The sequence below is a fragment of the Lichenostomus cassidix genome, chromosome 6 (assembly GCF_008360975.1).
Source record: "Lichenostomus cassidix isolate B80296 chromosome 6, HeHo_3.0, whole genome shotgun sequence".
Lineage (NCBI taxonomy): Eukaryota > Metazoa > Chordata > Aves > Passeriformes > Meliphagidae > Lichenostomus > Lichenostomus cassidix.
In genome coordinates, this window is record NC_139487.1 from 6,710,350 (window position 1) to 6,726,086 (window position 15,737).

The 15,737-nt window shown below is 39.3% G+C and overlaps 1 protein-coding gene across 1 annotated transcript; it reads right to left on the reverse strand.

Annotated features, from left to right (window-relative positions):
* Nucleotides 1–506: 506 nt before the first annotated feature.
* On the reverse strand, nt 507–15,131 carry LOC146435130 (pancreatic lipase-related protein 2-like). The gene is made up of 13 exons (XM_085064745.1): nt 14,962–15,131; nt 13,980–14,028; nt 12,656–12,810; nt 11,579–11,704; nt 10,564–10,698; nt 9,954–10,062; nt 9,090–9,209; nt 8,878–9,000; nt 6,510–6,625; nt 5,318–5,447; nt 4,600–4,711; nt 3,432–3,596; nt 507–2,857 (listed from the first exon to the last, which is right to left on the reverse strand). Exons 1-13 carry the CDS (start codon nt 15,082–15,084, stop codon nt 2,794–2,796), a joined length of 1,527 nt encoding a protein of 508 aa, XP_084920871.1. The 5' UTR covers nt 15,085–15,131; the 3' UTR covers nt 507–2,793.
* Nucleotides 15,132–15,737: the final 606 nt, after the last annotated feature.

Genomic DNA, 15,737 nt, shown 5'->3' on the forward strand with positions numbered 1-15,737 from the left:
ACTCTTTTTTTTTTTTTTTTTAAAGTTTCTATATAACAGACACATATTTGAGAATATGTCTCTACCTATTAGACCTATTCAGGTAATTTTATTTATTCTTGTTATTTTAGTTCTTTAGTTCTGGGCTCACAAATATTTATGAGGGGCATTTCAAAGGGCTGTGATTTTAGAAAGAAGAGAAACTGCTGTGTTATGCAATAAAGTAATTTTTGTTATCAGAGAATTGGGACAAAAATGGCCTTTGTTTTCTTATTAGCACTTCTGCACATATCCCTTAATGAAAAACATGTGTTTTCTCCTTAAATTATTTTTCTGATGTCACATACGAAGTAAATACAGATGACGTATGTGGACCAGATAGTTCATATTTTGGATTGCTAATTATTGCTATGCCTTTTTCTATGAAAGTTTCAAGAGGTTTGTTAGTGTAATTGTTTTACCATATCCCATCATCAAAAGAGTTTCACAAAAGAGCAAAGAGACTGAGGCTAAAAGCTTCCTAATAGTTTTCTTACCAATTTACCTTTGGTGTAATTTTTGTAGTGAACACATGCTTAAGGAGTATAAAATTAAATTTGTGTGGTAATTCTGAAGCACTTATGGTTTGGCACAATATTTAAATAATGTAAAAGACAGAATGCAAATCATAACATGTCCTTAAAATCCCTGGAGAAATGGAGCACATTTGATTTTAAAAAGCACTACCTTTCAACACGACAGCCAAACATATTGAATGGTGCATCTCACTTAACATTTTAAAGATTCAATTTCAATTGTTCTGAAAAGATGGTTTACCTTGTTGTAAAGATATGAAAGAATTGCCTGTCCAGGGCTTTGTCAAAAGCTGATTATCTCATGAAATATCAAACCCTTGTATTATTTGGATTAGCACCATTAATACAAAGTGATAATATTCCAAGATTACATACAAATAACAATTTTAGATTTTAAATGCAGAAAAACACAAGGAGGAAGATTGTTTGCCTCCAGCAACACACAGCTGCTGTCAATGTAGTTTATTTCACCTTTATCTCATAAAAATAAATCCCTCTTGTTCTGTCTAAAAATATATTAGCAAAGAAGGGCAGTGTTGATGTCTACTATACCAAAGGAAAAAAATTAACTCAAGAAATAGCATATGAAAGAAATCAAAACAGAACACAAGGGGAAGAAATTAATGCAATGTTCTAGTTTTAGCTGAACTGGTTGGGTGAGAAAATGCATAATTTTAAGTGGTCTAATCAGCTGTTCCACCCTTATAGCACAAGTCAGCAGCCTAAATGAACTGTCATGTTTTTCCAGAACGCTGTTGAAATCTATAGCTTAAAATTAAACAAAATGAAACTTCTGTTTTTGAAAGAATGTGATTTATTATTCATAAAAACTTCAAATTAGATTTTAGAATTCCAGAAGTGGCACAGACAAGTATGGAGGGAGGAGAGGATGGGCTTTAGAGAAGTCTTGAGTTCAATAGGAATTTTTTTGTTCCTGTGAGAAGTGGTGCCATACGTGGCACAGATCACACTCCATGCCATTAAACCCAATTCCTGGCCCTGCTGCACACTTCTTGTGATCCTGAGGCAAATATTTACATTTATTTTGCTTCAGTTCCTCACTGTAAGAAAGGCAAAATAATTGTTTCCTTTTCTGAGTCTCCTTAATTTGTGCAGCTCTGGGGCAGAGAGCCATGGGGTTTTTTGGAGGATGTTCAAGATGTTGTAATTATCAGTTCCAGATATTTCCAAAGTGTGTAGAAGTTCCTGGGGTACAGAAGAGGGGAGCTCCTTCTTGCCAGGAAGGGCATCTTGCCAAAGCACTTCTTTAAGTGGTAAAGAAGGATGAATTTCCCACTCTAGATGGTTTCTGGATCCCACCCTGCTCATGTGGAGATGATAATAAAGAGTACTGAAGAGTGACTCTGAGCAGGCAGACACCTGATTTATCAACTATCCTGAGCAAGCTCCTTTGGCAAACTCCACAGGAGGTGACAGGGTTCTGACATCTCAAAATTATTGCTGCATAACTTGAAACACACCTGTTCATCAGCCACGTTCAGCCTTGTGTAACACACCAACACCTTCTGGTGAACCTCACTGCAAGCATTCTGGAATATCTTGTTGTCAGGATGGGACAGAGCAGAGTTGCCCAACATAATCAATACACATAATTTCTGCACCCATATTACAAACCTCAAATCAGGTGTAAAAATTACTTGCATGCCTTAGACAAGAGCTGGTAATTAAAAAATGAAGGGATTTTTGTGGGTAGCTTGTGTTGAAACAAAGGAACCTTAGCTTATTTTGGCTGATGCTGATAACTCTGTGGTCTGGTTTTGCTAATCAGCACAATTGAAATGCTGACAAATTTGGAGTGGCAATGCTAAGCCAAATGATGTAGCTCAAGCCTGACCTCAGCATCATCACAAAGGCAAAGTAGAGGTGGAAAATTCAGCTTCACTGGTAAAGAGAAAAGAGTTATGTACTGAAGGCTGCCAGAAAATTCAATTTCTCAGTACTACAGTACAGTTTTAATAAAGAAGATACCTGTTCCAGGTCTAGAAAAGATTCCCAGCCAGTTACTAGTAATGTGTTATCTGTCATCATAACCACATTTCACAGAAGTATAACTGCCCTGCATGGCGAAAATCTGACAGCACCACCTTGGAAATAGAGATTTTGTAGTGAGCTGGGCAAATTTTTCAGTCTGTTGAGGGAGCCTTGTTAATCCTCTGCAGCTGACTGCAGTGTCCTTCCAGCTGGTGAGTGCTGCTGCAGTGTTCAGGCATTCCTGACCTCAGCAAACAGCCAGGGCTTGCCACATGCTGGGCTGCACTGCCCCACAGCCACAGAACACCGACCTGAAAAGGGGGAAGAGCTTAAGGAGGTATTTGTCAGTAAAACGGGATGGGTTTGTAGCAGCTAGTCAACATAATTAATAGAAATCCTGGTTTGATTTCATGTTAGGTCAAAGCATGAGTTCCAGCAGACTGAGAATATAAAGTGTGTGTTATCATTTTTTTTTAAAGACTTAGTAGTTAATGACTAATTATTAAATTTCAGGATGTGTTTACCTTTATGCTCAGGCTCCATCAGCATTTTCATTTGGGACAGGAATGTTCTTTTGAAGGGAATCATTCACTCCATTTTCCCCACACTTTGGTTTACATGACAGAGTGGGGTGGATGCATCAGCTGGGTTAATTTTGGTTAAATATAAGCAAGAGGTGTGCTCCAAAAGTGTATCTAATGTCCTGCAGATGCCACATGCTCAGATTGGAGTCAGCCTGAAGTGCCCTGCCCAGGCAGGTCCAATGCTGAACTCTGCAGAGCTTTTCCTAGTGTGCTGTGCTCTGTGCTAATGGAGAGCACATGAAACTGCAATTTAGGAGAAAAACTTCTACCTTTCTGGAACACCATTAGATTATATACTTACATATTTCCATTTTCCCCAGATATTATGGTGACTTCTTCAGCTCCCATGCAGCCTCTGTGTACATGACCTAGATGCTTTTTCCAGAGGAACTCAACTTTTGAAATGTTCCCAGGAATTTCTGTATCGATGTAGTTCAAGTATGTGTTGCCTGGCTTGAAAGTTCCCCTGCCAAAGGAAAAGCACAGGAGGGATGCTCAGTTTCCTACACAAATGAGGGGAAAAGAAAAGCTTGAGTATAGGCAGTAAGCGAGATGAGCTCTGGGGTGCCATGAGAGTTGGAGCTTTGAATACTCTTTTTATAATATTGTAAACCTTTTTTATGGAGTTGCTGAAATCTCTTTGCCTTTCAGGATGAAAACACTTATATCAGTTAGCACAGCCTTTGCCAGTATTGCCTTGGTTTATTCTATACATTACTTTTTAAAAATAAGATCGATCTTCAAGTCAGAAAGTTGTCTCAGTGTTTCTGGTTGCTCTCAACCATGAAGAAAATTGAAAATTATAGTTTACATTCGTGCCTTCTCTGGTATCACTGTTCACTCTACCAGAACACACATTGCAGTGTGACATTAACATTGAAATTATCTGTAGGTGTATTGCTGCTGTGATGTATTTATATCCAAAGGTATTCCTGGTACAGACCAGTAACAGAGCTGTGCTCAAACACACAGGAGCTTGGTTTTGCAATATTTAAGATGTGTTGCTGACCAGCATGTTTACTGAGATTTAAATTCACATTTATTGGAAAAAGTCAGGCTGAGAGGACAGGAATCCCATATTCCAGCACAGCTCATGGGCAAGTTATGACTTTCTTATTCCCATATTCCCCAGAGGAGGGGATAATTAGATGACCAAATATCCCTGAGCCCTTTGTCTGCTCAGAGCTCACCAAATCACAAAGCAGCAGCCACAGAGCTCTTACCCACTTTGCCATGCTAACATCAACCTCAGGAAACAACAGAAAACACAGAACAAGAGGGAGCAGCAAGCAGATTTTAGCCACAATCTGTAGCACAGGGAGCTTCAATCACTTCCCAGCTACTTTTATTACCAGTGTAAATCATCACAACCCACACAGAACAAGGTGAGCCCTGTAAAAATAGCTGTGTGTACATTCCACGTGATAACAGTGACAGAGCCACTTTTCCAACAGCCACATCCAACTCACTTGTCAATGGTATATTTTCTCCTGATCCCATTAGTTCCAGTCAAGGCTACATCTATATTTCCCTTCATGGGTTCTGTTGCACACACTTTGACATGTATCTCCTTTCGCCAGCCTTTGAAAGCAAAATCAAATGGATTATGGTTGTAAGGAGATTTCTTTCCCAAGGGTAAAATGTCTTATATGTTTCAGTGTCTCTAAGAGAGAGAAAAGGATTGCAGAAATGTGCTTATAAGGAAACAACACCTGTGATGAATTACAGTTTATTTATTATTTTTTCTATTTCCCAGTCCTGTGTCCATTTCTTCATTAATCACAACTAAACCTGCATTTCTTATCGCTCCCTGCCATTTTGACTTCATGAGCTTGGCAAATATATCATTTTTATACCTTTTTTTCCCAATGAAAACTATGTAACATTTTAAAATTTGATATTTAAACCAGTAACTTCCAGTATAACATTCCTCCAACCTTCAGCTTTACAGAATTTTTGAAGCCATCGTGTAATAACCAAGATTAATTCAAATGTGAGCTCAATTTGATCTGTTTTTACAATTATCTCAGCTTTCCCAAATAATGCTGGTACTGCATGTTCCTAATATCTTAAATTCTAGATCTTGTACTGAGTTGTTAAGTCCAGCAGCTCTCTGCAGAAGTGTAAGGTCCTTTTTCACACACAATTCATTACCCCTTCAGAATACACCACAAAATGAGCACTTACGAGCATAGGGAGGGGAGGCCCCTGTGTTTAAATAAACCTTTTGCTCTTCTTTTTCAGTTTTATGTGAAAATTTGTCAGCATGATGACCCATCAGTGGGCATCCTTCCTTTGGACATGGGAAGCATTCTCCCTAGGGGGAAAATAACAATGTGTAGCATAAGACATTATCTACTTTAATCTCACTTCTTAAATGTTAAGAAATTAGGGTATTTCAGCTTTTGCCTAGGCGGTGTGTTTTTGTGGGGGTTTTTGTTTGTTTTGGGATTTTTTTTTTTTGTTTGTTTGGGGTTTCTTGGTTGTTTTGGGGATTTTTTTGGTTTTTTGTATGTTTGTTTTTTGTTGTTGTTTTTTCTTTTTTTGTGGGTTTTGTGTTTGTTTTTTGGTTTGTTTTTTGGTTTTTTAAAAGTACTTTTTTCTCAGTTCAGATCACATCTTCAGCATTTATCATTGTGGTTGAGATATGAGCAGAGATGGTTAGTCAGCTTATTTCATCTGGTTGAAAATCAGAGAGAAACAGGTTGGAATCTGACCTCACTCCTTGTAGAGACCAGAAGTAAATTCCATAAGGAATGTTGTGCTTTACAACCTGACCTGTAAAATCCAGGTAATCATCTTTCATAAGGTCTACTGGAAGGTTTTCTGCTAGTTATAGGATGGACAACAACATTTCCAAGGAGGACTGGCTGGATATCTCACTCATATGGTAAAAATATTTATGTTTAGGAATACTGAAGATTGGGCTTTCAGTCTGGGATTTGTTCTGTCTGCTCTTCAGCCTTTATTCTCATGCAGAGCTTTAATGAAATTAATCTACCTACATAGATCAGACAATCAGATCAAGACCTTGACATCCATTAAAAAAAAAAGATAAGCATGAAAGTAGATTAATTACAATTGGAAATTCTTATATTTAGGTAGTTCAGTTTTCATATATGGGAGGTTCTGCTGGAACTTGTATTTCTGAACCTTTGGCTATTTGTACATTTGGTAAATAAAAGGCCAAATCATCATCATGACTTGTCTATTGTAAAATTGCTGAGTTTGGGCATGGTCTGAATGAAGGTAGCCAGTGGTTCTGAATGTCCCCTGTGCCCATATTCCATAATTCCAAGTGCAGAAGTTGTCCCAGAAATTATTAAAAGAAGAAGGGCAGGGCTATAGGCCCTCAGACAAATACAGACCTGGTACTCACCAACACAAACTCTTGGTATGTGTCACACTGATACCCAACAAATCCATTTGGAGTGATGATACTCTCAGCATAATACCTGAGACTTCTTTTATGTCCACATCCAAAAGCTCTATATGCTGGGGGAAAAAAAAAAAAAAAAAACAAACCAAAAACCCCAACAGATTAAAAGCAATTAAAGATATACATTAAAGTAAAGTCCATGCCAAAGCAACATTTTGGGGTCTCTTTTCCTCAAAAGCACTTGCACATATAGTGGTGTCTCAGGTAAAAATATTAGAAATAATTAAAAGGCATTTAAAGTGTGAATTATTTGGTTTTGTAGTAAGAAAGTGTACTTGTGCCTAAATATATTTTTCTCTATTGCAAAGAGATAGTTTTTAACAGAGGTGAAGATGCACCAAGGTGAAAGAAAAAGCCTTTAGGAGTATTCCCCTTTGATATTAAAAAGACTGGAATGTTTCACAGCTATAGTTTTTGTAAAGCATGCAGGATTTACAATTAAGTAGTTTTCCTTTTCTTACAGTTATCACAACATAGTATTCTGTAAAATCACAGTTTCCACTAATTTCTAGAATTAAAAGTAATTTTAGCAATTATTTTAAATTCAGTGGCTTTCAGGGTTTTTAAGCTCTAGAAAATCTGCAGTAGTTTGATAGCAATTCTGTGAAATTCTCTGAAAAGCAGGATGTTTGGCAGTGTGTCCTTGATTTTGTCAGAACTATTTGAACCAAGTACACTTTCCCATCAGACTGAAATTTATAAGTAGCCAGTAAGGAAAGAAGAAAGTGTTATTTGGGTTTTATTTACAGGTCCCTTATGGCAAATGTTGTCTTCATTGATTCCAAAGTCTCTCCTTTATCAAAACACAATATACTAAAGCTAGGTTGGTTGTATAAAAATGGGCTCTATTCTCCTCCAGCCTGTGGTGGGGGCTCACCAAACCACAGGGGAAGTCTGGGAGGCACTGAAGGTATTGCAAGCTAGCACAGTTTATGGTGAAATCAAAATTTCCCCGAATGTCAATGTTTATGCATTTTGAAGACAGACCAGTTGGTGCTGACCAGTTGACACATTGCTCTGTACATAAGGAAAGGAAAGAAACTTCACACTCAAACCTCTTTGAAAAGCACTTGTCTGTTTTTCTTGAAAATAATCTGCATCATCAAGGCATCCTGAGTATGTTTTCTTTATAGGTCCTTCTTTAATTCAGAATGGTTTGTGCTTTTCACTTTAAACCCCTCAGCTCTTACAGTTGGCTCAATTTATGTTAGAGGTAAAGTCACTTAACGCCTATATAGTCTCTCTACTGCATCAAAAACTGTAGGAAAAAAGTCACTAAATGTTATTTCTAAAGCACTTAATACATAAAAGCACTACGTAAATGTGAACATCAGCAAACAAAAGAGAGGTTACCAAACAAAGTAAGGTTTAACCAAGAGGAGGGAGTTAAGGCTGTCTCTGTTTTTAGGAGCTGCATGAACAACCAACTCCATCTGCTCGTGTTCCATAGAGCTGAGTTTCTCCTTCAACACAAAACATTGCAAAGAGCCTTGGGAAATGTCTCTGGAAACCTTTTTTTGTGAAAATGCAGACATTTTTAAGCATCCCATTTGAAAAGTGACTTTGAGCACAGCCAGCTTTCAGTTCTCTTTCTGACGAAGTTCTCGACCAGTTCTAAGTGTGAGCATTTTTGAAAGGAAATTATTTAACTAGTGGTAGGGATTTCAAAACATTTAGCTGTGAATAACAGATGTTCTAATTTCTGTGGGTTAGGATCAGAAGACAGGATTTTGTGGATCTATTGTACTGCATCCCAGGGTAATTCTGATTACCTGCCCAGCTTTCTTTGAAGAGCTACTAATGGAGCAGTGCTTTTATCATCTTTTATATGTCTAACCTTGGGCTCTTCCCTTTGAAGATACTAAAGCTTAATGGCATGGATGAATCCCAGTAATATTGGGAGTGATGTCTTCCTAGGGAGAAGGGAAGCTCAGATTTTAAAATACTCATTTTTGGATTATCCATGAATGAAATTTTACCAGTCCTTCATGTGAGGAATTCCCACTAAGGTCAGCCTGTCGTCACAGTGGCAAACTCTTACAAAGCTTGTGATGAACAATTTTGCATGCTTTAACTGAAGTTTTCATCTGGAATTTGCCTTGGTTAGTACAAAAGAAAATTGGAGGGTGTTTCAGAGGCAGCTTTAAATGTTCCATTTTTGGGCATTGTCTCCCTATTCCAAACCTGAGCTATATAAATAACACAGACATTCAAAAAGTCTTAACTTATCCCAGCCTTTGTTCTGACCGTAACTTACAATGAGGTATTACTTCTTTAAACACCTTTAAATACTTTTAAATACATTTACCTCTCATCAGGTCATTGATATCCCGAGTTGCAGGAGGTACACGAAGCTGGCTGCATCCTGGCATCTTCTTCCCACCATTTGGGTAAAAATCCAGGTGGCCACAAGTCTGAAGAATCCCTGGAGCTGAAATGCACATTGGATCCTGGCAGACCACTCTCAGGTATTCTGTGGCCAACCTCTGTGCCAATGGCAGCCTTTGCATGAAAACTTACCAAAGTCAAAGAAAAGATGACCAGCATGGGTGTGAATTATATCAACAAATTTTGCATCGGAAGGATCCAGCCTAACCATTGTGGGAGTGTACTGGAAAAGGGGCCCAGCTGGATCCAAACCTAAAGGGATGGAGATATATCTGATTGAGTAAATAATATTATATGTATATAATCACATACAGGTTGTGTACACTATAGGTCATTACATTTCTGCCTTTACTCCACATATAAAACCCCATTTTGTGGCCCATTGTCACAAAAAACCAGCCAGGATATTAAGAGAAAGCAGACTGAAGGCATTGCAGCACAGTAAAATGCTGATGGCTGCTTGGCTTACTTTTGAGAACAATATTAGAAGAAGAAAGTTGGTTGGGTTTTTTTTTTTGGTCATGTTAGTGAAAAATATGAAATCTTCATACATTACTCTGAGCATGTAGATTTTTATTTGGCCAGAAGTCTGTTTTTATTTCCAGAATATCCTGGTTGAAAATGGTACCCCTTCACTTCAGTGTCAGGGAGGTCTCTTTGGAGATAAGGAAACACAGCTCTGATCTTAGTTCCCTGAATTGCTTGTGTGAGGTTTACTGTCTGCATTAAAAAATGCATTTTTGCCTTAGACAAAGCAATGTCTATGCAGAAAAAGGAACTGACTGGAGGAGAAGGAAAACAAAATATTGAGATTTTAAAAGCAAGTGGTGTGTGACTGTGTCATGACTTGTGTGCCACCATCCTGGCTGGACACTATTATTTATGACAAACCAGAACATTACAGTCTACTGTGTGTTTATAAAGCAGCAGTGATTCTTCTGTTCTCTTAAGTTGCATGAAAATACACATTTTCATCAGCTGCAATAGCTGCAGTACCTGTTATTCTTCCAATGCCAGGTTTCCTCCTCCCTGCCTCCCCTGCAACGTGTGCTCCCAGGCTGTGGCCGATGAAATGGATGTTGGCAGGAGAGTAGCCATAGTCTTTCTGGGAGGATTTATGGAAAGGAGAAAGAACAGTGTGGGGATACAAGCCTGTGACACTGCAGCATGTTCCCATGCAGTGCCAGGATGTGGCCAGAACACTGGGTGATGGAGGTGACTGTCCTGGTGGAAAGTTGCATTTCTGGGTGATGGGATATCTGCCTAAAAAGAAGCAATTCCCCACTCATCCCACCCCTCTTCATTTTCAGGGTGTTCATGGCTATTTTCCACCTTATCCTGATATACTAAACCTAGAAAATTTATTTTTTCATTTCAAACTTTTGAACTGCTGAAAAGCCACATGAGTTTTTCAAAATCAGTCATAACACCAAAGCAGGCATTTTCATTTGTGTGGGATTAGAGCCCTTTTATAACACTTTGAGCTGCTTCACTGGGTGCCTCTGTGCTTCCTTGCTCTCTTGAATCAAACCTAAAGGAGCCACTCTGAGCACAACCTCCACTATGTGGACTTTGAAATGGATTTCATATTCCAGGGGTATTTTACCTCGAGGAAGTTCACCAGGTACTCCAGCTCAGCCCCCACCACACGGACATTGTTGACAGCATCAGTGTACAGCCCGCTGGAGCCACCCCTCCAGTCTGTCAAAATGCAGTTCACATCTTCAGTGTGAAACATGAACTGGTGCAGAGCAGGGGAACAACAGAGAGGAAGCAAACAGGTATTAATTACAGTTGCAGCAGGGCATGTAGACTTTGTTTAGTTTTACTTGTGCAACTGGTGAAGACACATCTTTGGTGTATTAATTCCTAGTGATGCTGAAGATCAACACAAGGAGGCAGAGTGGAACCACTGATTAGAGGAAACTCACAAGCTCCCTTCAGTTCTGTTTTCCATTCCAGATGCCTTCGTTGGCTCTAAGGTACCAACATCTCTTAATGACAGCACCCCTGTTACCAAAAGAGGTCTACACTTCATTCTGCACATTTTTTATTCTTGGCTCATCTAAAAAAAATCTCAAATTTGTGCTTGAATTGTTCAGCCCTAAAGATTATACATTCTAGCCAAAACATTCTATTTATAGTTCTGCCAACAGAACTTTCTGATCGTTTTTTTATTCTGAAACAATTTCATTTTTGAAATGTGCCTGAGTAAAATGAAACCATTCTGCTGAACAAAGCCTTTTGTTTTTATTAGATCAAATGTCTCACTCAAACTGACACATTCATTGTGACCTTTTGCTGAGGTGAGAAAACTTACTCTTTTTCTCCCCTGTATTATTGGCAAGGAATTGTAAAATCAATTTATTATAGCTTTCCTTGGGGAGGTGAAGGCAGGAAAAGGCCATTCAGCAGAAGGCTGAAGTTCACCAAACTCACAGCCAGGGACATGAGTGTGGTCATGTGGAGCTGGGCTTCATTCTGACTTTGTGTTCCTTAAATATCCCCTGAATTAACAAGGGAACAGAGGTGTAAATTTTACATGGGAATTTCAAGCCAGGTGTGCATATTTAGACCTTCAAATACCAGTAAAATGCCTGTCAAGCAACAGCTGTACATACCCTGCATATGTTTGTTATCCAGGGCAGATCTGCTCCAGCAAGGTGCCCATGGATGATGAAGCGAGTTTTCCTGTGAGTTCGGAAATTCGAGGCTTTTATGGTTGAAGGATTTGTAGCTGAAATTTTCTGTGCCAAAAGAAGCAAACAACCAACAAACACAACAAGGAGGTGAGTGCTCCATCCCACAGCACATTTTGATAAAGGGCAGAGTATCCCAGTGGCTAAGGCATAGTTCTGGACCCTGGAAAGATGGGTTTTATTTCTCATTCTCAAACTGCCTTTCAAGGGGAAATCAATAAATCACTTCAGCAAATGATTCATTTCCTCTGCTTAATTGAACTAATGATACTGGCATCTTTTGCACAATGCTTTGAGATATACTTACATGTCATGTAAGCACGAGATTTTATCAGACTTGGCCATAGAAATGCAAAGATAGCATCTTCTGAAAGGTATTATGTGGTTGACTTTGAAACTATACCTGTTTTTCTTTCTTTTTTGCTTTGAAGATAAGACATTCTTTGCTTCATTTATATTTTATGAGAAAGCCCACCAGGCTTACAAACTCAGAGGCTGTAGGTATTTTGGTGTGTATGGACAAAGAAGACATAATTTTCTTTTAAATAAATTCTGAATTCTAGCTCTTCCATATTTTTTGTTATGGTTTTGCTGACTTAAAAGGGGGATGTCATGCACTAATTAGCACACATCTCACCTTCAGTGAAAGACTGATTTGTTAAAACTTCACAGACCCTCTCAGCTGGAGGAGTTGGACTTGTTCTGAAGTGCCTTAATAAACACCTCTGCTGTTGGTGACTGCAATTTATATAAAACCCCTTAACTCTGAAGCCTTTTACATCTAATAACTTGTGTTAGAGGGCTGTGATTAATAGTAAATATACCTGGCTCCTCAGAGCGCTGAAATGAGGAAAAAGGAAAAAAAAATGTGGAAGAAAATCATCATGTGTCTAACATAGAATTGGAGGTTCTCCCAGGAGACTTATGAAAGAAACTATCCCTAGAATTGGTTGAATGTATTGTATACTGTCAGTATTTAGAAACTAAGGAGTTTCTTACTTGGTGTTTCACCATGTTGTCTCTGGTGTAAAGAAGGAAAATTGTGTTCACATCATCTGGAGAGCTGGGCAAGCCTGCCAGTTGTCTCCCTGGGATCCCAGCCCAAGGGGGGCTATCTGAAAAGCATCCAAGCCTTTTGTAGCAAACTTCCCTTCCTGGGGCACACAAAGAAAGATGTTAGTGCTCTGGGAATGTCACAGGTTCTCTGCACAAAGCTGGCAGGAGAGGGTTTACACCAGGAAAGCCAAATATGCCTAATTCAGATCAGGGTGACACTTGTGTGCATTTTTCATTCAGGGGTTCAGCTGTGCTCTGGTGCTGGAAGCAAGGATTTGAGCTTCAAGAGTGATTCCTGCTGCAAACAGAGCCTGGAGCTCAGCTCTGAGCCTGGAGCTCCTTCAGGAGCTCTCCTGAACTCTGGAGAGTGCAGGACATGTTTGGTCAAACAAAGCCGTTGGAAAGAATAAAATCTCAATCCAGAGAAGAAAACAACTTTTGCTCCCAGCACAGAGTAGCCCTTCAAATCAGTCCTAATGCTCCAGGGATTATCTAAATTGTTATTTCCTGGGAAACAGACCATGAAGGAGTAAAAAGAAACCAAAACACTAAAATAGACACCTCTGGTTGCTCCACAATGCACATTAAACACCTCCCTTATATTTTTTGTCACCATGAGAGTTTAGTGGAAGCAATAAAGTGCAATTTGAGTGGAAGCAATAAAGTGCAATTTCAGTGGAAGCTTAGAGCAAAGCACAGCCTCAGGAAGTGTGGTCCATGCCTGAAGGACTGGTTTCCCAATTTCTATTGTGGCTCTAATACAGTAATGGTGCAAATATGACATGCAGGTGTTGCCATTAGTTGTCATCCTTCCACACTGTTACAGCACAGCAGTTGTGAAATATCAAATCATTTTTACTGCTATTAAACAGGCTATTCTTTCCTGTCATTGAAGAGCTATTTTGGACCAAGACTGTTGTTCTCTGCATAGCACTGAGAAGAGGAAGTGCCTTGGCTCTCACTACCAGGGCTGTAGCTTCCATGAGTGAGGGTGGGGAGGGGAAAAATATTCTGGAAGAATTTCGTTATCAATTCACATATAAAAATACCTTTCTAATTCCCCTTCTGTTTGCTAGCTGCAAAAACCTTTCGAGAATTAAAAAGTAAGGAGCTGAATACAGGAAAGACATGACATATCTCAGTGGTTCTAATGAAGAATTATGTAAAATCCATTCCAATGAACATACTTTTTCTAGAAGATAGATATTCTGGTGTGAGCTGTACATAACTTTTATTGTTTATAGAATTTGTTCAATATATGTCTCACCTCTGGCTGCATTGAGAAGAAAAAGAGAAGTGATCCATACTGCAAACATCTAAAGTGAATAAGAATACAATTGAAACATAATAGAAATTAGAATCTGGAATTCACCTAAGGATTCCCTTAACCCATTAAAACCCCTTGAAACTCAGCACTTCAGTCATTTACTGGGTTAGATCCAAAAAAAAGCAACACTTCCTCAAAGATAGTAACGTTTCAAGAAAATAGCTTTAGGATTATTTCTGTTTGCCATGGAGATTTTGCATAATCAGGCTATCCTTCAGGCATCCTTAAATATCATCTTAGTATCCTTAACAAAAAGAAACTTTTTTTCTCTTTACAGCTGCAATTTATGGGCATGCAAGTTAAATTCTTAGAGGATTTGCAACAACAAGTTTTCACAGAGTGAAGTTTGTCCCAGGATTTCATAGAAAAGTTACTCGCAGAACTCCCATTCAACCATTGTACTTAAAAAACCCAAAGAAAAAGCTCAATTTGTGCATATAAATCATACAGATAGTCTTGAAAACTCCTTCTGATCATTGCTATGTGCCATATATGCTTATCAGCCCTCATCTGCCTGATCACTTAATCACCAGCTGATAGGTAAGCACCAGAGTGAATGGAACCCATCATTTACTCCAAGGGGAGGCAGGGAAAGTCTTTTAAGTATAGTCTCACTACTACTGCAAGCAACTTATCTTCAAAGGAACAAAGATAATTCTTAAAAAATATCATATCATGCCCAGATCATCCAATGAGTGCTGCACAGGCAGAGCCCTGCATCCCCTTCTGAGCACTCTTTTCTGAAATCCAGAAAACACTGTTAGGAGCAAAGAGTTCATCCCTACTAAACCAAGTGCAGGCTTGAGCATGTCCTGCTTCCATCTCCTCTCCTCCAGCCACTCACCAAATCCCCTGCACCTCATCATCACCATCCTCATTTCCATTCCTTAACCCTTCCTGGCTCCAGTGCATCCCATTTTACCTTGGCAAGGTCAGAGCAAGTTCTCAGGGTCAACCTCTCCGTTGCTTGCGGCAAGCCTTGCAGAAGCTCTTTGAGGAGCCTGGAGAGAAGCAGGACAGCTTTTCTCCTGCCCTCCAAGGGCATGTGGCACAGGGATGCTCACCCTCTGCTTCTCCACAGTGCTTGGATTCCCAGCTGCATCTGTGTTGGGTAATGCCAAGAGAGATCTCCTGTCAGGCTTCATCCCAGATAACACCAACCAGGTCAGACCAGTTGCTGTGCGACTCCACCTCCTTAATGCAAAGTTTCAAACAGGGTGTTCTTGTCCTCTGTAATGTTGGTTATTATTTTTCGAGCTAAAAATTGCTGGGAAGTGTGATGTAAACACTGAACAAACCCAGGGCCTTTCAGGACCAGCAAGGCTGCTCATCTAGGGGTGATGCTGAGTCGAGATTGCGACTTCACATCACACCTGATGGCAGTGGCAGAGCCACAGCCCTTTGCATGCCACTCCACTGTTTAAATAGCAGAACTATCCTTCCTGGAAGTGATCCTGCCTTAAATAACTTACAGTCTTAAGCAAAATTTTCAGATTTGTGTTTGATACGTAAGTCTACTATTGCAACATCAAGATACAAACAAGGTGTTTCGGGATGAGCTAGCATATCCCAAAACACGCTTGCAAAGACAAGGTTCAAACTGTCACCTGAGGAAATGCAGAAAGAAGTATGAAAAATGATTTAAAAAATGAAACAGCTTAATCTGTCACTTGTTATTTGTTCATCTTGTAGATCTCT

Coding starts and splice junctions, on each gene's coding strand:
- LOC146435130 (XM_085064745.1), bottom strand. CDS start 15,084: ATGCCCTTGGAGGGCAGGAGAAAAGCTGTCCTGCTTCTCTCCAGGCTC. Junction 14,029..14,961: donor CTTGCTCTGACCTTGCCAAG/GTAAAATGGGAT, acceptor TATTCACTTTAG/ATGTTTGCAGTATGGATCAC. Junction 3,597..4,599: donor AGAAAATATACCATTGACAA/GTGAGTTGGATG, acceptor TTCCTTTGGCAG/GGGAACTTTCAAGCCAGGCA.